The sequence below is a fragment of the Vulpes vulpes genome, chromosome 1, assembly GCF_048418805.1.
Source record: "Vulpes vulpes isolate BD-2025 chromosome 1, VulVul3, whole genome shotgun sequence".
Taxonomy (NCBI): Eukaryota; Metazoa; Chordata; class Mammalia; order Carnivora; family Canidae; genus Vulpes; species Vulpes vulpes.
The window spans coordinates 120,268,039-120,291,028 of record NC_132780.1 but is presented as its reverse complement, the minus strand read 5'-3'; the positions used below and the strand labels follow the sequence as shown (position 1 = coordinate 120,291,028).

Sequence of the window (22,990 nt, the reverse complement as noted above, 5' to 3'; positions counted from 1 at the left end):
TGTCTCCACTTTTTGGTTATTATGCATGCTGTTGGGAACATGTGTGTAACGTGGGTTTTTGTCAGGCCATTTATTTTCAGTTGTTTTGGGTATATATGTACGTGTGGAACTGCTGAGTCATATGATAAGACAACATTTAACTTTTTGAAGAATTGCCATGCTGTTTTCCAAAGTGGCTGTGCCATTTTACGTTCCCACCAACAGTGTGTAGTGTTCTAGTTTTTCCACATCCTTGTCAACACTTGTTATTGTCTTCTTGATCACAGCCATTCTAGTGGGTGTGAAGCGGTATCTCACCTTGGTTTTGATTTCCATTTCCCTAATGATGAATGATGTCACATTTATTCTTTAAGTGGAAGAGGGGAGGGGATAGGTCCAGGAAAAATGGCCTAGTTACTGTGATATCGGCGTGGTGGGGAATGTAGTGAGGGAGGATCATTAGGATTGCTCAGGTAAAACAGAATATTAATGCTGTTGATAATAATAGCACTAAAATAGTAAGAGCTAACAGTACCAGGCACTATTCTGAGTGCTTTTACATGTTATCTCATTTAACACTTGGAACACTTGCACCTCCATCTCTCTCTGTTTTTAAAAAAAGATTTATTTATTCATGAGGGAGAGAGAGAGAGAGAGAGAGGCAGAAGGAGAAGCAGGCTCCCTAAGTCCCAATGTGGGGCTCCATCCCAGAACCCCAGGATCATGACCTAAGCCAAAGGCAGACACTTAACCGACTGAGCCACCCAGGTCCTCTCACACCTCATATGTATAGGAATATCTTCTTCTTCAGAAGAATCCTTGGAGGATTCCTTCAAAGGGGATCCTATCTTTTGATCTCTGGTTGTTCTGACATTTTTCTTCCACGTGGCCATCTGTGTCCTCTCTCAGCCCTACTCTGAAAAGGCCTTCCCTGAGATTCCACTTTCCTTCCTACTGACAGCTCATTCCACCTAGATTCTCACTGTTAGTGTTTACTCCGGACCTGGGATTACTTCTTACCACTTAAGCACTAAGACGTGAATATATTTTTAGCTGACTGATCTTCTCCACTAGACAGCTCTTTTAGCAGAGAGCCCGAGTAACAGAAAGTGAGACCTGATCTACTGTGTTATTCCTTCTTCTTTCAGTCCTGTGTGTTCATACAGGATTATGGGGCCATACCAAGCTCATCCCCTTTGGTCCACTGCCTCACTGCAAAAGTTCAAAATGACAGTTGTGAAACGTATCACAGAAAGCCAATGAGAAGGGCTGAAATGACTGGAGTGGGCTGGCCTGAAGTGTCCTGCTTTGAGAAGTATGTTACAGCTGTCTGGTGTTAGGGCTGGAAGCCAGTGAACTAAATTTAATACTTAATTTCAGACGTTACTGATAACATCCAAGTTTTTGAACACTAATAACTTATGGGTTGTTTTGTTCAACTGACTAATTATAACCTTAGTCACATCACCAACTTTTCTTGTAAGTTCTTTAGCTTTCACCTGGTTTTGCTAGCCCACAATCAACAGACAAGCTGCTTATCTGAGTGGATGACATTTAGTGAGTTTGAGCCCATGCACATTTTGTGGACAACTGAGCTCTGAAGTTATCTATCAGCAGGAGATTTTTTGGTATAATTATTAGAAATGAAATTCAGGTATAAAAAAATAGGATTTGTGCTTGACAGTTCAAACAGAAACTTAATTCATTGTAATGCAACCACATAATCACACCGAGACACCAGTATAAAGAATCAAATCTGCTTTAATGTTCAAACAAATGTTAAACAACAGGTTCAGCTTACAAAAATAGTATTAGATGGTCATCTCAGTTATGATTGCTGGGCAGATACTCTCATATCAGACAGATCATGTTAAGGCTTTTTACTTTTAAATACCAGTTACACTGGTTACACATTCCATACAATGTGGATACTCTTCAGGGGATAAAGGTAATGAGGAAATGTGATTCTCCTCTCCCACAGGTGTGTACATAGTAATATAACATGTTTGAATTCTGTTGTAGGTTAAAAATCAGAGGAGAGCTGTTCTGAGGATTAGATTAAATCCCATCTACTAAGGGCAAAATATAACAGGCAGGGTCAAAGAGGAAAATAGTAAAAATATATCGGAGGTATTAAGAGATGAGAAAAAAGAGATTACAACAACCACTTTCCATTGAGAGAGAGGTAAAAAAAGGCTGTTAAAATTGTTTTCCACATATTTTGATTGAAAATTTTATAAACAGCTTGGAGACATGATAGCGTTGTATGCTTTATAAGAGCTATGTATAAATTGCTCATATTCATTTCTTGATCCTCCTTGGGATCTGAGAACCAGTTATTGTGCAGCACTTTGGAGGAATGAGTACGAAATACCAATACATGGGTAAGTATAACATGTACATATTTTGTATGATTAGTCAGAGGTGTCCATAACTACTATGTGAATTTTTGAAGTAGATATCCTATAGATTTTTACTGAAAAGTTAAGAACATATTTAGGCAAAGTCACTACCAATGACCGTTCAAAAATCATTTTTCATAGTAAGAGACAGAACATAGTGTTGATACTGAGAGTTGTAAACAATGTTGAGGAGAAATTCACTCTCTGTAGGTTTCACTTTTGTCTCTGTTTTCTATCATTTCCTGTACCTGAGGAGAATGAAAAAGAATTTTTTTCCACTTGCAATTTTGGTCAACTTGGAATTTCCATATCTTGTGAAGTTAAAATATACAGAAATTTAAAATACAAAAGTCCTTGTACTGAACTAGTACAAATAATTTAGACTTTGATAAGTCAAAAATACCTGTTGTAATTTCAGGGGAACCATTTAAAATATATTTTTAAAAGGTTTGCTTATTTATTTGAGAGAGAGAGAGGTAGAGAGGACAGGGTGGAGGGGCAGGAGATAAAATGTCAAGCAGAGTCCAAGCTGAGTGCAGAGCCCCATGCAGGGCTCAATCTCGTAACCCTGAGATCACAACCTGAGCCAACACCAAGAGTCAGATGCTTAACCAACTGTGCAGCCAGGTGTCCCCATTAAAAAATATCAAAAAGAATTATTAGAGCAGTGGCTCTATTCTGTATGATACTGTAATTATAGATACATTTCATATATATTTGCCAAAACCTATAGAATTTACAACACAAAGAGAGAATCCTAATGTAAACCATGGACTTCAGTTAATACTAATAATATATCAGTATTAGCTCATCACTATAAGAAATGTACCATGCCAACTCAAGGTGTCAATCATAGGGGATTCTAAGGGTGGACAATGGGGAAGGGAGAGGGAATAAATGGGATCTCAAGGTACTTTCTGTTTAATTCTTCTGCAAACCTAAAAACTACTCTAAAAATATAGTCTATCAATTTTTTGAACTCACCCTAATGGGAAACCAACAAAAACATTTCAGAATGTATAACTTCTAAACTAATAGAAAAATAGAGTCATAAAAGAAGGCAAAAAGAAGAGGAAAAGAAACGGAAGAAGTAGAACAAATAGCATATGCTTGGACAATAGATGTAAACCCAATTATATCTTTAATAACATCAAATATAAATGGGCTAAAATTAAAAGCTTGTCAGGTTTGAATAATGATAAAAACTTATAATATATGCTATTTATAAGAAAGACATCTAAAACTTAAAGACAAAGTAAAGTTAAAAGGATATCATATCATTTAAAAATTGACTAAAACAAATCTGATACAGCTATAACAATAACTGAACAGAGTTGTCAGAGTTCACGATATATCCCTTAATGATAGCAAGTTCAAGTAACCAGAAAGTTATAAGAATTCTAATTCACACATACCTAATAACATAACCTTAACTACATACACACAGCATAAATTAACAGAACTAAAGGAGATAGGCAATCTCACAATCATATCAGCAGACTTGAACAATGTATTTAGCAAACTTGATCTAATGGACATATTTAGAACACTTTCTAATAATTGCAGAATAAAGTTTTTCAACCCTAATTAACTCATTTACGGTTAACAATGTGTTGTATCATAAAGCAAATCAACACATTTCAAAAATTTAAAATCTTCTTTTATGAGTAAAGTGCAATTGACTTAGAAATCATTAACCAAAAGGCAATTAGAAAATCTAGTATTTGATAGTTTATATAAATAATATCCCTAAGCCCTTGAGTTGAAGAAGAAACATAATGAAAATTAGAAACTATTTTGAACTAAAGAAATAGAAATACCAAATACTTAAACTTATATGATAAAACCTTAAATGCATATGTTTTATACAAAAAAAGTAAGAGCTGCTTCTATATGCAAGAAGAAGCACTTACAAAATGAATTCTGCAAATAACACTTAAACACCATGAACAAAAATCAATTGATGTGATATACCACCTTCATAAAATGAAGCATAAAAATCACATGATTGTTTTAATAGATCCAGAAAAAGCATTTGACAAAATTTAGCACCCTCAAAATTCTCAAAAGGGTAAGAAATAGAAGGAAGTCACCTCAACATAATAAAGGCCATCTATAAAAAGCTCACAGTTAACATCATACTCAGTGGTGAAAACCTGAAAGCTATTCCTCTAAGTTCAGGGACAAGAAAACAGACCCCCTCTTGCCATTTGAACATAGTACTGGAAGTCCTAGCCAGAGCCATGAGGCAAGGAAAAGAAATAAAAGGCATCCAAATAAAAAAGGAAGAAGTAAAATCATCTTTTCCACTTAAAATGGATTGCATTTTCTAGGTTTTTTGTAAGAGAAACATTTTAGACCATAGTCTGAATAGTGTGAATGGTATGTTGTGTAGATTGAGTTCTGTCATTATTTCTCTAATGAATGTTGAAATAGGAAAAAAAAACAAACTAAAATTCTTATAGAACCACAAAAGACCTTGAATAGCCAAATCAAGCTGGAGAAAGAACAGAGTCGGAGGCATCACACTTCTTTATTCCAAAATACATTACCAAGGCACAGTAATAAAAACGATATGGTACCAGAATAAAGACAGATATATAGAACAGAATATAGAGCCCAGAAATAAATCCATACATATACAGTCAACTGATCTTCAACAGGGTGCCAAAGCTACACAGAAGGAAAGGAAACTCTTCAACAAATGGTGCTGGGAAAACTGTTTACTACAAAAGAATGAAACTGGATCCTTAATAAAAATAATCAAAATGGTATAAAGACTTAAACATAAGACTTAAAACTGTAAAATTCCTAGAAAATAATGTAGAGGGAAAGCTTCATGACATTGGTTTTGGCAGTTATTTCATGGATGTGACACACAAAGCATATGCAACAAAAAAAATGAGACTACACCAAACTAAAAGTCTTCCACACAGCAAAAGAAACAACACAGTGAACAGGAAACTTACAAAATGGGAGAGGATATTTGCAAACCATATATTTGATAGAGGATTAATTCCAAAATATGTTTTGTAACACTGACAACTCAAAAGTAAAAAAAAAAAACAACCTAATTTAAAAATGGGCTAAGGACCTGAATACACATTCTTCAAAGAAGGCATATAAATGACCAACAGTATATGTACATGAAAAAATATTCAATGTCACTAATCATCAGGGAAATGCAAATCAAAAACCACAACAAGACATCATCCAACACCAGCTGGGATAACTATTACTAAAACAACAAAGACAATGTAATAAATATAGGTAAGGATGTGGAGATGTGGAGAAATTGGAACTTTTGCACACTATTGGTGGGAATGCAAAAAGAATGTAGCCACTATGGAAAAAATATGGAGAATCCTCAACAAATTAAAAATAGAACCAGAAATTCTAATAATTCTAATAATTGCAGAATAAAGTTTTTCAACCCTAACTAACTCATTCACAGTTAACAATGTGTTGTATCATTGTTAAATTCCACTTCTGGGTTGCTTTATTCATTCAAAAGAATTGAAATCAGGATCTTGAAGAGATATGTTCATTGCAGTATGATTCATAGTAGTCAAGATGTGGAAACAAAATGTCAATCAACAGATAAATGGATAAAGACAATGTGGTATATCCACATAATGAAATACTATTCAGTTTCAAAAAAGAACAAAGTTCTGCAATATGTGACAATATGGATGAATAAAGACATTATGCTAAGTAAAATAACCCAGTCACAGAAAGACAAATACTGCATACTACTTACATGAAGTATTTAAAGTACAGATTCATACAATCAAAGAGTGGTGGTTGCCAGGGGTTAGGAAAAGGGGGAAATAGGGAGTTGCTAATTAATGGGCATAAAGTCTCAGTTAAGCAAGATCAATAAATTCTAGAGATCTACTATAAAACATTGTACCTATATTCAATATAATGTATGATTCACTTAATAACTTGTTAAGAGAACAGATTTGATGTTAAATGTTCTTACCACAATAAAACTTTAAAAATAAATGGAAGAAACAATGAACAGATGCCAACTCCAAGATGATCCAATGTTGATATTATTAGATAAGCATTTTAAGGCTGTTACTATAGCTGCATTCAATGAAGTAAAGGAAAATATACTGGAAATCAAAGAAAATATAAAATATACCAGAAGACAAATAGCAAATAAAGAAAAGGACCAAACAGAAATTTTAGGACTGAAAAATAAAAAATTCACTGGATGGGCTTAATAGGGAATATAGATGACAGAAGAAAGAGTCATTGAACTTGAAAATAGAGCCAAGGAGTTCTTTGACCTGGAGAACAAGAAAACTTGAAAGAAATGAAGAGAACTTTGGAGAATCTGTGGGATAATATCAAAAGGTCTATCATAAGGTTAATTTGAGTATTGAAAAGAGGGAGAGAGAGAGAGAACAGGACAGGAAAATATCTGAAGAAACTGTGGCAGACAACTTCCAAAATTTGGTAAAAGATCTAAATTTATAAGATTTAAGCAGTTCAGCTAACCACCCCCCCATCATAAATTCCAATGAACATCATGGTAAAACCTCTGGAAACTAAAGAAAATGAGATTATGAAGGCAGTTAGAGAAAAATGGCACATTACATACAGGTAACAACAAGTTGGATGACTGTGGGTTTCTCATCCAAAAGTATAAAGGCCAGGAAGTAGTGAAACCACATTTTTAAGAGCTGGACAAGTCAATTCAGAATTCTATATCCAGCAAAAATGTTCTACAAGAAAGAATAAGTCATAGATTACCAGGTAAAAGAAAACGATAAGAGTATTCTTTGCCAGTAGTGCTGCAGTACAAAAAATGCTGGAAGAAATTTTTCAGGTTGAAAGGAAATAATTTCAGAGAGAAACATGGAAATTCACAAATGAAAGAAGAATATTAGAAATAGAAATTATCTGGATAAATGCAAAGATTACTTTTTTTCTCTTGAGTTCCTTAGAACACATATGATTATTTAAAGCCAAAATTATAAATTTATTATAAAAAAATAAAGCCAAAATTATGAGATGCCTGGGTGGCTCAGTGGTTGAGCATCTGCTTTTGGCTCAGGTTGTGACCCTGGGGTCCTGGGATCCTGTGACCCAGGTCTCTGCAGGGAGCCTGCTTCTCCCTCTACCTATGTCTCTGCCTCCCTCTGTGTCTCTTGTGAATAAATGAAATATTAAAAAAATAAAAATAAAGCCAAAATTATTATCTTGTGAGGGTTTTCACTTATGTAGGAAAGTGATAGACAAATTTAACATAAAAGAATAGATGGGACTAGAGGACTCTATAGGATTATAAAGCTTCCTTTTCATGTGTAGTGACACAGTATCAATTTTATACTGTGAAAGGTTAGGGGTATATATTGCAATCCCTAGAGCAAGCACTAAAAAATAATAAGAGGTATAGCCAAAAGCCAATACACAAATTAAAGTAGGATAGTAAAATTATTCAAATAATCCAAGAGAAGGCAATAAAAGTGGAATGGAAGAATAAAAGAGACAAAAGGAAAACAAATAATAAAATGAGAGCTCTAAATTCAACCATATTGATATTTAGGTTAAATACTAAAGGCCTAAACCAAGGGTTGGCAAACTTTTTCTGAAAAGAGCTGAATAGTACATATTTGAGGCATTGCAGGACACAAACTATCTGCTGCTCCTGCTGCTGAATCTTCCTCCTCCTTCCCCTCTTCTTGTACTTTTCTTCTCCTTCTTCCTCTCCTTTCTCTTCCTCCTTCTCATTCTCTTCCTCTGTCCCCTTCAACCACTTTAAAAGGGCAAAATTTTTCTAACCTTGTGGGCCATTTAAAACCAGGTGGTCCATAGTTTGCCTACTCTTGTTCTAAATGGTTCACTTAAAAAGCAGAGCTTATCAGAAAGGATAAGAAAGACCCAATTCTGTGGTACCTACAAGAGGCACAATTTAATGCTTTAAATATAAAGCATAGATGGGTTGAAGACAAGTGGATGAAAAAAATATACCAAGTAAACTGTAAGATATGAAGGCTGGACTGGCTATATAAATATCAGAGAAAATAGACATCAAGGTAAAGAATATTACCAAAGAGAAAGATGGTCATTCATAATGATAGAAGAGTCAATTAATCAGAAAGACATAATAATCATAAATGCGCATATATCTTACTGTTTTCAGAAAATTTCCTGGCCTTAGCACAGGAAAAGAGAACCCAAAAGGAACTCTGCAGACCTCTGAGTTAAGAAGATGGAGCTGAGATCCTGGGGAAACCAAGACAGTTATGGTTCACAAACCAGAGATGGGAGAATGTCACAGAAAGTGCTCTGGAGATCTGCAGAAGGTCCCTGTCAAGTAAGGTATCCCCTGCATAGACCAGTGCATGTGTGTAAGAAAACTACCAGAGGCCATGGAAAGAACCAAGCGAGGAATAGTGCCTATTACGACCAGTCAAACTGGAAAACCTCATGATTCATGGGTTGAATACTCAAAGAGTCTTGCCTCAGGAGTGGGAAATAATTAGCCCTAGACTGAAAACTCTTCTGTTCCTCTAAAAAAATCTTAAAAGCAAAATCTGAAAAGATCAAGCTGTTTCCAAGTAAATTAGCTGGGCCCCAAAATAAAGTCCAAGAATATTTTACAAAAAAAAATATAGCACCCACCAAAGCAAAATTCATAATATCTTACATGAATTAAAAATTGTCAGGCATATACCTACAACTAATACAATGTTATGTGTAAATTATATCTCAATAAAAATATTACCAGGCATATAAAGAGGCAGGAAAATTAAAACTGTTATTATAACTATATTCTCTATGTGCAAAAAGTAAAGAAGAGATATCATCTTTACAAACTAAAGAAAGATACAAACTAAAAGATACAAACTAAACTCCTAGGGGTGTAACTACAGAATTATAATATATGCAGTGAGAAATATACAGACACTTCATTATTAATGCCACTTTAGACGTTGTAGAAGGCAAGATTACTAAACTTGAAGACACAGTGATAGAAAGTATCCAAAATGAGATAAAGAGAGGAAAAATATTTTAATACAGAGAATCAAGTGAGCTGTGAGACAATTTCAAGTGGCCCATTATACGTGTATTTGGAGTTCTTAGAGGAGGAGGCTGGGACAGAAATATCTTTGAAGGAATAGTGGCTGACAAATGTCCAAATAGGATGAAAACCATGAGCCCACAGTTCTTAGAAGTTCAAAGTACCACAGCACAAGAAACATAAAGAAAACTAGAACAATGCTACTGTAAATGAGAGTATGAATTGATCAAAAATACTTTTTTAAAAAAAGATTTTATTTATTTATTCATGAGAGAACAGAGAGAGAGAGAGAGAGGCAGAGACACAGGCAGAGGGAGAAGCAGGCTCCATCCTGGGACTCCCGGATCACGCCCTGGGCTGAAGGCAGGCATTTTAACTGCTGAGCCACCCAGGTGTCCCTGATCAAAAATACTTTGACAAACTTTCGGACATCAATCTTTTAAAGCTGAACTTATGTAAATACTCTCTGACTTAGCAATTCCATTTCTAGATATGAGCCCCATAGAAATGCATGTACATATGCACCAAGAGGTAAGGACACAAATGTTCATTGCAGCACTGTTCATAACAACCAAAAGTCTAACTCAGAGTAGAGAATACAGAAATGAAAAGGAATGAATATGCACAAAATGAATGAATCTCATAAACATACTGTTGATCAAAGCAAGCCAGCCCCCAAATAATACATAATATTGATTTTATTTATATAAACATCTAAAAAAGCCAAACTAATCCAGAAGTCAGAATGGCGGTTATTTTGTGGAAGAGAAAGGGTAGTGATTGGAAACAGGCACCATGTGGGATTCTGAGGAGCTGGTAACGTTCTATCTCTTGCCTGCTGGGTAGTTTCATGGGTCTATTCAATTAGTGCTAATTAGTCAAGTTGTACAGTTTTGATCTGTGTAATTTTCTGTATGTATGCTCAAAAAGTTTTATAAATGGAAATAGACATATTTTACTACATTACCAGAATAAGGGAGAAAAATCATGCAATCATCTCAATAGATAAAGAAAAATAAGTTGATAAAGTTAATGATATATGATGAAATGACGTCAGAAAAGACTAGATGAGAACTTACTTAATATGATTAATAGTATCTATAGAACAGTACAAACATCATACTTAATGGTTAAATAGGGAAATTTTTTTTTTTTTAAGATCAGGAGGAAGCAAAGTGAACCACTGTAGCTATTAATTCTTACATTAATTCTATTGGAGATCCCTAATTAGTGTACTATTATCAGTCAGTATCCCAACAGAAAATAAATGGCACATTCAAAATAGAAGAATTCAATGAAAGTTCATTCAGAAAGGGTTTATTTAAAAGAATTGGGCACAAAAGACTCACAGAAGACAATGCAATAATCCAAAGCCAGCAAAAGTGGAGCTAACTTCTAAATCATGAAGGCCAAGAGGAGGGGACATTACTGGAATTCAGAAACAAAGAGTTAAGCAAAAAGACATCTTGAGAGGAACAGTGCTCACAGACAACTCTAGACAGATCAAAGGGAAAGAGCCAGGGAAGTAAACCGGATCTCACTCTCTTTCCTCCTTCTAATCTTCCTCCAGGGTTTCCCATTGGCTTAACCCAACCAGAAGTCAGAAGGAATGAGAGCCTGTTGATCTAGTCCATATGGATTATCTACTTTGTAGGGCAGAAAAGAGAAAAAGGTGGATCTGAAGAGGCACACAGAAGATGCATAATAAATGCAATAAGACAAGGGTTAAAACAGGGTAAGGACTGGAAAGCTCAAATAAAACTGTCACTATTTGCAAATGATAGGATTGTATATGTAGAAACACCCAAAAACCCAATTTACAAATACATGTTTAGAATTAATAAGTTGAATTTAGTAAGGTTGCTGGATATAAGATCAACAACAACAAAAAAATTAGATTTATTTCTATATGCCAGGAATTAGAACCTGAAATTTTAAAAACTTCTATTTACAATAGCATCACAATTATAAAATACCCATGAATAAGTGTATCAGAAATATGTAAAACCTTTGTGCAAATGATAACTGTACTGAGAGAAAATTAAAGACCTAAATAAATGCAGAGGATAAAGGATTGGAAATACTCATTGTTTCAAGCCATCCCTTCTTCCCAAATTGATCTACAGATTCAGTGCTATCCTAATAAAAATCCTACCAGGATGCACTTCTGATTATGTGTATATAGGTCTGTGACTTGACAAATAACTCTCTATATTGATACAGGAATGCACAGGCCTAAGAATAAGCAGGATATTTTAAAAGAAAAATAAGATGTGAGGACTTGCTCTGATTGATATTAAGGTTTAAGGTATACTAACATAAGACAGTCTCGTATGGAGCAAGGATAGACAAATATCCCATCAGAATCAAATAAAAAGCAGTGTGGGAGAAAAACCATGAGACACTCAACTCTAGGAAACAAGCTGAGGGTTGCTGGAGGGGAGGTAGATGGGGGATGGGGTAATTGGGTGATGGGCATTAAGGAGGGCATGTGTTGTGACGAGCACTGGGTGTTATATGCAATGGATAAATTATTGAACGCTACATCTGAAACTAAGTATGTACTATATATATATTGACTAACTGATTTAAAATTTAAAAAAGATTAACAACAACAAAAAAGCAAGGTGGGAGGTATGGTCTTTTCAATAAAAGGTGCTTGTTCATTGGATGTCTGCTTAGGAAAAGAAATGAAACTTGATCCCATCTCCCACTCTACACAAAATCAATTCCGAAGTGACTGGACAGTAATGCCAAAGGCAAAATAAACTAAGTTTAACTTTGCCTCCCACCTCCACCCCCGTCCCCACCAAAAAAAAAAAAAAAAAAAAAAAAAAAGAAAGAAAACCACAAACTTCTATGAGATAATATAAGGGGTTATGGTCAGGAGTTTAGACTAATGAGACTTCTAAAAGAGGACAGAGGACACCAGAAGTACTAATCATAAATTTAAAAGGTTATTAAATGTTACTGTATCAGAAATAAAAATTTCTGTTCATCAAAAGACACTTCTAAGAGATAAAAAGGGAAGGCAGAGAGCAGAAGAAACCTGCAACCAACACAACAAAGGGCTCATAACCTTCTAGAACATGTGTAAAATCATGACAAATGAGTAAGAAAAGGACAAAAAATCCCATAGAAAAATAAGTATTTCCCAATGGCCACTACACAAATGAGAAGGTATGCAGCTGCCTTAGTAAAAGCAGATTGAAGCTGCAGAGATTACCAGTCATCCATCAGTATGGCTAATGCTAAAAAGACATTAGCGTTCAACACTTTAAAAATGCTCACTTCGTGATAACCCATGGAGTTGTACTTGTTTTGTTTTGTATGCATGTACATGTGCTGCATTTTATAATAAACAGAATTAAAACTTGTTCTCTTTCTCCTATGACATACCTGGCCCAGCATAAAACTGAGGGGGTCTTCTGGCTTTTCAAAGACTAAGTTTTCAGTGATCTGCTGAGAGAGAGCATAAGGCATCACGTTATGGTTCTGAACTAAAGGTATATGGTCAGGTTCTAGCTGACGTCATCTCTTGCACTAACCTAGCACCGCAGCCTTTTAAAGAAATTCATGGACCTCTACAAAGTGACAAATTACTTTCTTACTATTGATAAGATTAGGCAAAAGATATAGAGCAGGGTTAATGAATAAAATCATTCATCTCTGTTTTATATGAGGAACCCAAGATTCACTGAAGTTAATTAACTTTCTTCAAATCACAAAGATGAGAAGTGGCAAAGTTAGGCTGGAGCTCTGGGTTAACAGGTTGCATAATCTGTGCTCTCACCTCAATACTCTACTTCTTTAAACTTTAACTTTTCTAGTTTAAATGTGGTTTTTTTTTTTTCCAGTTTAAATGTTTTGAGGTGGGCCATTCTCATTTTACACCTTTCTAACCACAAAGTTACTACATGCACATACACATGCATTGCTGGGTAATAATATTAATATAAAAATAAACACGTCAGGCAAACAAAACCCACCAAACAACAAAGAGGTCATAAATGCAATCACTTCTTATAATTCTATATCGAGCATAGAAATAGCATACTTTCAAGGAGGTTCCAGCCCCATATCCTGTGGTCAATAATATTTGTAATTTCAAGAATTAAAAGCAACTTTTACCTACTTCTTTTTCTCCCTAAAGAATACAGGCTTTCAGGTGGTCAGATTGGTCATCTTTTGAAAGTATTATATTGCTGCCTGAAAAAACTTTTTTTCCTCTCCTTTTCAATTGACAATATTTTGTCCTTCCCTCCCAGTCTGGCTCAAGCTGTAACCCTTGGCCAAGTTTTTCCCTATCAGTTACCCTGTCTGATCCCTAATCCCTCTGAAGGGCTTCATATCACACTAAGTAGCATTTCTTGGTGTTTGCTTTTTAAATTTTATTTATTTATTTGAAAGAGAGAGAGAGAGATTGAACGCATGAGTGGGGAGAGGAACAGAGGGAGAGGGAGAAGCAGGCTCTCCACTGTGCAGGGGGCCCTACACAGGGCTCAATCCTGAGATCATGACTTGAGCTGAAGGCAGACCCTAAACCGACTGAGTGCCCCCTAAGCCCCGCCCCCTTTCTTTGGTGTTTATAATTTACTACTTTTGGTTAATACCTCTCAGTGCACTTACTGACTTCTCAATGAGATTATAATACTTTTATAACAAAGGCCCATTCTTGTACCTCTAAAAGCCAGGTCCAAGTTTGTTTTTTTAACATTGTAATTACTGTAAAACTCACTCTTAAAGAATGAGGTTGAGAGATTTACCTGGAATATCTGCAGAATGTGGTGCTTCTCCATGTATCGTAGTGAAACTTGATAGGGATCTTCATATACAATAGGAGGGAACTGCCTCCTGTACGTTTGATTGTATCCAAAAGATTTCCTTCCTCCTTGGTATTCTGAAATCTCATCCTGAAATAGAAATATTCCCCCCAGAGAGTCTTTTTAATAAATCAAAAAGCCCCAGGAAGTTTTGTTGTAATTGTTGCCCTTATCAGCAGCACCTGGTGTTGATGGGACCTGAACACCAGGAGTTGGAGGAAAGACACACTATGATGACAAATCTGACTGATGCTCCTGGCAATGTAATGCACCTCGAGTCCCGGGAGATACCTTATGCATCTCTAATCTACTTCAAATACTTTTCTCTTCACAGGGATCTCCAAAAGACTCTAAATTCCTTTCCTTTGCTAGAAGCCCAGAGAGGGGAAATGACTTAGGAAAGCAACACAACCAGGACTTGAACTCTGAATCCTGGCTCATTCATCCCTCCTGAATGGCTTTCCTGTAACAGAGAGGGCAACACATCTCCCACCCTTCTCCTGCCTTTGCTGAATCTCCTGACTTCCTGACTAAACTATCACGTGTCGGTTTATTCCTCATCTTTGATCCAACATGTGCCTTCTCCCTGCCCCCATACTACCAAACAGGCCCTTGGCTTGGCCTCCAGTGTCCCAGGTGGTCATCAAATGCCCCTTTAACCTACAGGCTTGGTTTCTGCGGCTTCAGTTTTTTCTCGACTGATTATATAGTCCAACTTGGATGAGATACAGGGGAATCTTTGGGAGTAGAATTGGTCTTCTGCTTGCAAATTACTGGTGAATCTGGCATCACAGGCGTCCAATCCTTTCAGACCGGTTACACTTTCAGTGTCAGATTCGGCTGAAGTCCAGGAATTGTCTCGGTCTATTTCTTCGGTCTCAAATTTGCAGGGTTCTACTCTGGGTTCAGGCTCTTTGTATTCCTTACTGTAACCCAGTTGGCTAAATATTTTGTCATCATATGGGCCGGGTGCTCCGTAGTCAGCCAGGTGGTCTTCTTTGTAATTCTCTCCATCCATTGAGGGGTCAGCCTGGTCACTGCCGTCATCCTTGTCAGCTGCAAGGTGCTGAGCACTGCTATGAGCTAGCTCAGCTGCTTGCTCTTCAACTAGCTCAGGGGCTTCCTCATCCACGTCTGGGTAGGTCTTTATAAGCGTTCTGGGGTCACCTTGGATAGATGGTCTATAACCAATCTTTTCAGAAGTTCTACGCTCAACCAGTCCAGACAATCTGCTGCCAATCTGTTCAGAAGTTCTCCGGTCATCCTGGCTGGACGTTCTGTGGCCAACCTGTTCAGGGGCTCCTTGCTCGGGTGCAACAGAGCTTCTGCCGACGACCTGCTCAGAAGGTCTCTGGCTGGGCTGGGTAGACGGTCTGTGGTTAATCTGCTCGTAGGCTCTTCGTTCAGTCTGGCTGGACCTCCTGCTGTCGGTCTGCCCGGGAGCTCCTCCCTCGGCCTGGCTGGGCCGTCTGTGTTCCATCTGTCCATCAGTCCTTTGTTCCAGCGGAAGAAACATCTGGCTGTTAGTGTCTTGAGCACCCCCAGGGCCGGTCTGGCTGGACGTGCTGCCATCCGTCTGTCCGTGCGCTCTCTGGTCACCCTGATCGGATGCCTGGCGCCCAGGGGGTTCGGACTCCCTGCGGTCAGTCTGTCCAGACATTCCCAGCGCAGCCTGCTCAGCCGTCCTGGGGTCATTCTGCTCATCTACCTCTTCTTCATCCTGGTCCCGCCAGGTGTCTTGCTGGCCATCCGTGCGGCTGTCATCTGGGGACTTGGCTGTGCTCTCGGGACCCAAGGATTCTGCGGGAGGTTCTTCCATGATCCGCACTCTGCACCCCACCCCCACCCCCACCCCCACCCCAGGCGGGTCTAGGAGGCCGGAAGTCGCGGGGCGGGGCGGGGCTGGTCTCCTAGGTGACGTCGCGCCCACGGGCTTTGTTCCGCCCCCAGGGCGCCTGCTCTTCCGGTGCGCGTGCGCAGAGGCGGCTTGCGCCCCGCACGCGGGAAGAGCGCGCTTCCGGTGAGCGGAAGGTGATGGCCGCGTGCGGCGTCGCCCCCGCCCAGCGTCGAGGCCCCGCGCGCTGGGACTCGGTGCCGCAGAGCCGACCCCCCGCGGGTTGAGGTTCCCCGCCGGTGCGTGAAACGGGGTCGCCCAGGGCGCTAGCGGCGGAGGCCGCCGGCCTATCAGGTCCCCACCTCGGGCCTGCAGCGCTGCTAGCTCCCCCCCACCCCCGATGTAGCAGGTGGGCCAGCCCTGTGGATTGTTCTGTTTTTTTTCTCCTTTTCCTTTTTTTGTTTTTTAAACTTTATTTATTCACGAGAGACGCAGAAAGAGAGGCAGAGAGAGAAGCAGGCCCCGCGCAGGAGCCAAACGCGGGACTGGATCCCGGGTCTCCAGGGTCACGCCCTGAGCCGAAGGCGGCGCTAACCGCGGAGCCACCCGGGCTGCCCCACCTTTTCCTTTTTTTTTTTTTTTTAATTTTTTATTAAGAAGCCATTTAAAAAAATCCTGCCTGTAGCAGCAGTGCCCGTGGTGTTTTCAGGGGCCCCAGGAAGAGCTAAGTCCTCCTAACGCACCTGTCAGCGAGACCCCGGTCAGGTGACACCTTCCTCGCCATCAGCGTGTGGGCTGGGGAGATGCGCTCCCTACCGCGTGCTCACCACCTCGCAGCTCTGCGCGCCCACTGCCGCGGGACCACCCCGCTCTGTCCCCAGGGACAGGTGAGCAGCTGATTGCTCCCCTTTGGGGGAAGAGCTGGCTTGGCTCTTGGGAACTTGGGGCTGTGCAAGCCCTAAGGTGTGTGTGTGTGTGTGTGTGTGTGTGTGTTGTCTGTTTTGTTTTCTGTTCTCTCCTCTCTCTCTGTTTTACCCGAATTACGCATCCATGGCTGGAAGTCTACAGGGAAGATTGGAGATCCCGTGAGAATGAGTCTTCCAGGCACTCCATGTAATGGACTTAGAGCAGAAGGGAAGAAGGTTAGGGTTAGGACCTAGGATCCCAGAAAAAAAAAAAAAAGGAGTGTAAGAAAGGTGGGGGAAGATGGGAAAAGGAATATCTAACACGTGGGAAATTTGAAACCTGATGGTGGCCGCTGTGGTCTGTCTTTTGAGATGTGACCGCCCCTTTCTGAAAGAAGCTTTAGGAACCCACTTGAGGCCTGCATGCCCCTTCCTTTCAAGAGGAGGGCAGTTCCGAGGTGGTGATTGATGAGACATTTGTCTGACCCTTCAAAGCCTGGAGTCTCTGAGGCAAGCCGACCGTTGGTAATAGAATACCAGATACGCCTTTTTTTTTTTTTTTTTTTTTAAGATTTTATTTATTTATTCATGAGCGAGGCAGAGACACAGGCAGAGGGAAAAGCAGGCTCCATGCAGGGAGTCCGACGTGGGACTCGATCCCGGGTCTCCAGGATCAGGCCCTGGGCCGAAGGCAGGCGCTAAACCACTGAGCCACCAGGGCTGCCCCAGATTCACCTTTAATTGCATTCAGTAATTAGAGGTAACACTTAAGATCCAAACACAGATAGCTAAAAAAACAAAAACAAAAAAACAAAAAAACCCACAGCTGTGATCAAGAGAGAAGGAGAGAGTGATGCCATACTTAGGAGCCAAAAGGAGAACCTAGGTACACTGAAGTAAAATAAGTTCTGTAACAGTTCCCAGAACATAGTAGGTGCTCAAGATGCGTTTGCTGAGTATAAAGGTATGAAGCATCTGCCTCAGTTATTTATCTAAGAATGTGTAGAGCAAATAGACTTTGCCTTTGTAGTAAAATAGGGTTGATGGGCTATGGTTTACAATTTCAAAGGAGCAGTAGTTTTGTAGAATTTTTCTATTTATGAATTTGAATTCAATGGCTGTAGAAAAGTAAGAAAAACAAACATAAAGAAAAATCAAATAAAATTGCCCAAACACCTTTATTAATATTTAAATGTATATTCTCCTAGAATTTCCCCCACTCACATCTATATATCTAATAACTATAGTTGTGTGTGCATTTGACAAAAGAGGATCAAACTGTGTTTGTTCGGTAAACTGCATTTTTTCATTTAATACCGTGGTATAAATTTCTTCTTTGTCAATAAATGTAATCCAAATTAAAGGACGCTGGCTTTTGGAGTTAGACCAAATTTGTTCTGATTTTGTACCTGTCACTCACTGGCTTGGGCAAATCTCATTATTTCTCTGAACCTCAATTTTCTCATCTTCAGATGAAAATGGGAATAGTGTAATAGCTTTCAGAGTCCTTGTGACAAGCAAATGAGATAATATATGTGATTAGTTCATATGTGCTTTATAAAGAGTAGCTATTTTAAAATTCATATGTAATTTCTTATATGAATTTATTTTGTTGCTTTTAACAGTGCTGCATTGACCATCATCGTACAGACATTTTACAAGCTTGTCATGTTTTTCTCCTAAAGATGAATTTTTAGTTGTAGAATTGCTTAGCTAAGGAAGTGTGCTCATACTGGTCTTTGGAAAGTACTGTATTTTAAGATGCCTTTCAGAAAAGTTGAGCCATTCTATGGCTCCACTGGTCCTATATGAGAGTGCTATTTCCCTATACCAATACCATTTCTGAATATATTTTTATTTTTGTCTGGCTAAGTGAAAGTATCTTTTAAAATGTGTATTCTTTTTATATGTTTAATGGCTGTTTTTGGTAAATGTCCTTGTCTTGCCCTTGTCCTTTCCTTGCTGATTTGTGAGAGCTTTAATATATATTAAAAATCTTATTTTTTTATTATGTAAATTGCAAATAAAGTTTCCTGGCTTATTTGCTGTGTAGAAGTTTTATTTTTTAATTTTTATGAAGTTATATTCATTTTTTTCTGTGTGTGTGTGTTTTTTTTAAAGATTTTGTTTATTTGACAGCACAGGCAGTGGGGAAGCAGGGAGCCCAATGTGGGCCTCTGTCCTGAGCTGAGGGCAGGTGCTTAGCTGACTGAGCCATCCAGGTGCCCCTGTAGTTTTTATCTTTGGGTCATGTTTACAAAGACCTTCTTATCTCTTAAGATTGCATAAATGTACCCCACCTGTATTTCCTTTTAGTACTTTTCAGTATGTGTGTTCCCCCCCCCCCCCCTTTTTAAAGTAAAGTGCTCAAAACTTAAGTGTGATGAATTTTTAGGTGTATCCATCCACACATACACCACCCAGATCAAGAGATCGATTGTTCCCAGTGCTCTAGCAGGTTTCCCCATTCCCCTACCCAGTGAATAACCTTCTCAAAGTTAAGTGCTGTTCTGATCTGTTTTTCACTATCTTAGTTTTTCTGGCTTTTGAATATCATACGGTATAACTCTTGTTCTGGCCTCTTATATAGTTATGAGACTCAACCTTATTTGTACGTGTAGTAGTAGATATTACATGGTTGCTGAGCATTATTCCGTTGTATGATTATACCATAAACTGTTGATCAATTCTGATGTTATTGACATTGTTTATAGCTTGAAACTATGAAGAACTTCTTGTGTGTGTGTCTTTTGGAGGACATAAGTGCTTATTTCTCCGGAATATACTAGACTATAGGGTTCCTAAGTCATAAGATAGATTCTATTTGGCTTTATTAAATACTGCCAGATAGTTTCCCAAAATGGTGGTACCGATTTACACTCTCACTAGCAATGCGTAAATGAGTTCAATTTGCTTTGCATTTTTGCCTTTTACTGTTGGCTGTTCTAGTTTGTTGGTTCTTACTGGAGGTTTCATTTGTATTTCCCTTATGACTAATCCTGTTGAGCCCTTTTACAGATATTTAATGGCATTTGGATATCCTTTTTTACAAAGTGCCTAGTCACATTTTTTTTTAAAGATTGTATTTATTTATTTATGAGAGACACAGAGAGGTAAGAGACACAGGCAGGGAGAAGCCGGCTCCCCGCAAGGAGCCCAATGTGGGACTCAATCCCGGATCCTGGGATCACACCCTGAGCTGAAGGCAGACGCTCAACTACTGAGCCACCCAGGTGTCCCTTGCCCAGTTTTATATCAGATTGTTTGTCTTATTGATTTGTAGGACTTTTTTTTTTTTTAGATTTTATTTATTCGAGAGAGAGAACAAGAGAGAGGGTGTGAGCAAGGGGGAGGGGCAGAGGGAAAGGGAGGAGCAGACTCCCACTGATCAGGAAGTCTGATGTGGGACTTGATCTCAGGACCCTGGGATCATGAAGACAGACTTTTAACTGGCTGAGCCACCCAGGTGCCCTGTAGGACTTCTTTACATAGCATGCTTGTATGTATGTGTTTGTATGACGTGTGTATTTTTTAAACACTAAAGCGTTAAGCTTTCTATTCATATATTTTTTTATTGGAGTTTGATTTGCCAACATATAGCATAACACCCATAACACCACTCATCCCGTCTGTATTTTATTTTGGTAGATGGTTTGTGATAGAAATCTAACTTCACCTTATTTGTAAAAGGTTAACTAGATATTGCAGTGCCTTTTTTTAAAAACAAAACAAAACAAAAACAAAAAAAAAACAAAAACAAAAAACCTCATACACATTAAGCAGTCACTCCTCATTTTCCCGTCCCCATAGTCCCTTGAAACCACAAATCTGCTGTTTCATGAATTTGCCTCTTGTGGATATTTTAAATAAATAGAATCCTATAATATATGGTATTTGGTGACTGGGCTTTGAATTACTTAGCACGTGTTTTTTCAGGTTCATCTATATTAGCTTGGATGTGGTGAGTCAGGGCCAGCCTGGGTGCAGGGCCGGGGTGCTCTGCTCGGCTGCTCTGCGGGCCGGCCCTCCGCAACCCCGTGCAGCCCCCAGCAGCATCCAGGCCCTTTCAGGCTGGGGAAGGTCCTGGAAGGGCCGTGGAGATGGAGTCGGCTTTCGAGGCAAGCTTCTCATCCAGCGGGGTGGTGGGGAGATTGATGGGGAGTGCATCGAGATCAGATTATGGGACACTGCAGGAGAAGAGCGACTTAGAGCGTGGTACAGCACTATTACAGAAATGCACATGCTGTTGTCTTGGGTATGATATGACCACGTGGCTCGTTCTCATAGCCTGCCGTCTTGGCTAGAAGAATGCAAACAACATTCGCCGGCCAGTGACATACCACGATTCTCGTTGGAAAGAAATGTGACTTGAGAAGTGCCATTCAAGGACCTACAGACTTGGCACAAAAATTTGCTGACACCGCAGTATGCCTTTGAAACCTCTGCGAAAAACCCCAATGGTAATGACCATGTGGAAGCTGTATTTATGAGCCAAGGTCATAAACTTAAGAGCCACAAACCACTGATGCTTAATCAACCCCCTGATAATAGAATTATTCTGAAACCTGGTGCGAAGTAACAGTCTTTATTATACTCTCTAATTTTGACTAAATAAATACTTTTGAAATATGACAGTGATAAGTCATAAGATTTAATCTCAAATATAATGGGTCATCCTGACATTTTACTATTTATCATTGTCATGCTAATTTTTGTATCTTGTATCTACTTACTTGAGTTTGTCATTGTGACAACACAGGGCAAAAGTTGGCTTTCATGTGAGGTTGAAAATGAAGCAAAGGTAGGATGAATCAGAACCATCTTCCCATTGAGAGCCCAGTGAAGGAGGCTTCAAATGAGAGCATGATGGTATTTTAGGAGTAAATGACCGTTAAATCCTGTGTTCCTGGGATAGAAAAAAAATAAGAGGGTTTAGGACATATCTGCAAGGTATGTCCTTTGAATGGGAAACATTCTCAATAGGACAAAACTGGTATTTGCCTCTCCCTAAAGTTCTTTCTTTGTATTATTGATGTATTTAATTGCATTATTATTGGTACATTTTAGAGCCAAGACAATTTTTAGTTCCAGTGGGAGGAGAAGGCATAGAATGTTTTCTGGTTCTCAGTGCATAAAGAATGACTTCCAGTGATTCCACATGCTTGATATTTCTTTCTTTTTTTTTTAATGCTTTATATCTCTAATCAATATATCAATCAGATCTACAGAAGTCGGGATGCCTGGGTGGCTCAGCGGTTGAGCGTCTACCTTCGCCTCAGTCCGTGATCCTGGAGACCTGGGATCGAGTCCCACATCGGGCTCCCTGCATGGAACCTGCTTCTCCCTCTGCCTATGTCTCTGCCTCTCCCTGTGTGTGTCTCTCATGAATAAATGAATGGAATCTTTAAAAAAAAAAAACTACAGAAGTCATTATTTTTAGAAAAAAATAACAAGTTTTATTTAGTAAGTTTTCTTACTAAATTCTATTAAAATATGCAAAATAGGTCTGACTTTAAATGAAGTGACATAATAAGGTGCTTTATATTTTATTTGGCATCTTTAATGAAAAACCAATTGAAAGCATTGGAGGAGTTGTAATTAGGGTGAAAATAGGTAAATGTGATTCCTGGCTACCACAGGAGACCTATTCTTAGCTTCTGTAACTTCAAGCTGTGTATCTGGAATAGTATCTCTTGCTCTCCCCCACACAGTCAGTCAATTCAATGACTGAAGGTTGAATTAACAAATCAACTTCTATTTGGATTGTAGCTCTGAAGGCATATCTATAATTGCTAGGAGTCTACATATATTTCTGTAATAGTATTGTGTTGCAACACACCAGTTTTTAAAATCTTTAAATTTTATGGTCACAACAAGCTATTCCCCCTCGGTATGAAAAATAAATAAGATATTGAGAAATACCTTGTCTCTTTTAGTAATATAAAGAATAGTACAAGAAGTTTCTTACCTGAAAAACATTTATTTTGAATTTTAGACTTTGCACATAG

The 22,990-nt window shown here is 38.7% G+C and overlaps 1 protein-coding gene across 2 annotated transcripts; it reads right to left on the bottom strand.

Moving 5' to 3' along the window:
- Positions 1-1,722: 1,722 nt before the first annotated feature.
- Positions 1,723-16,123, bottom strand: TEX55 (testis expressed 55). 2 transcript variants are annotated; one of them, XM_072744522.1, is made up of 4 exons: positions 14,908-16,123; positions 14,187-14,333; positions 12,820-12,882; positions 1,723-2,629 (listed from the first exon to the last, which is right to left on the bottom strand). In XM_072744522.1, the coding sequence occupies exons 1-4, from the start codon at positions 16,060-16,062 to the stop codon at positions 2,579-2,581; spliced, it is 1,416 nt and encodes a 471-aa protein (XP_072600623.1). In that variant the 5' UTR covers positions 16,063-16,123; the 3' UTR covers positions 1,723-2,578. The 2 variants fall into 2 exon arrangements, with proteins under 2 accessions (XP_072600623.1, XP_072600670.1); XM_072744569.1 differs by having other exon boundaries at positions 12,820-12,879; positions 14,908-16,080.
- Between the last annotated feature and the right edge of the window lie 6,867 nt (positions 16,124-22,990).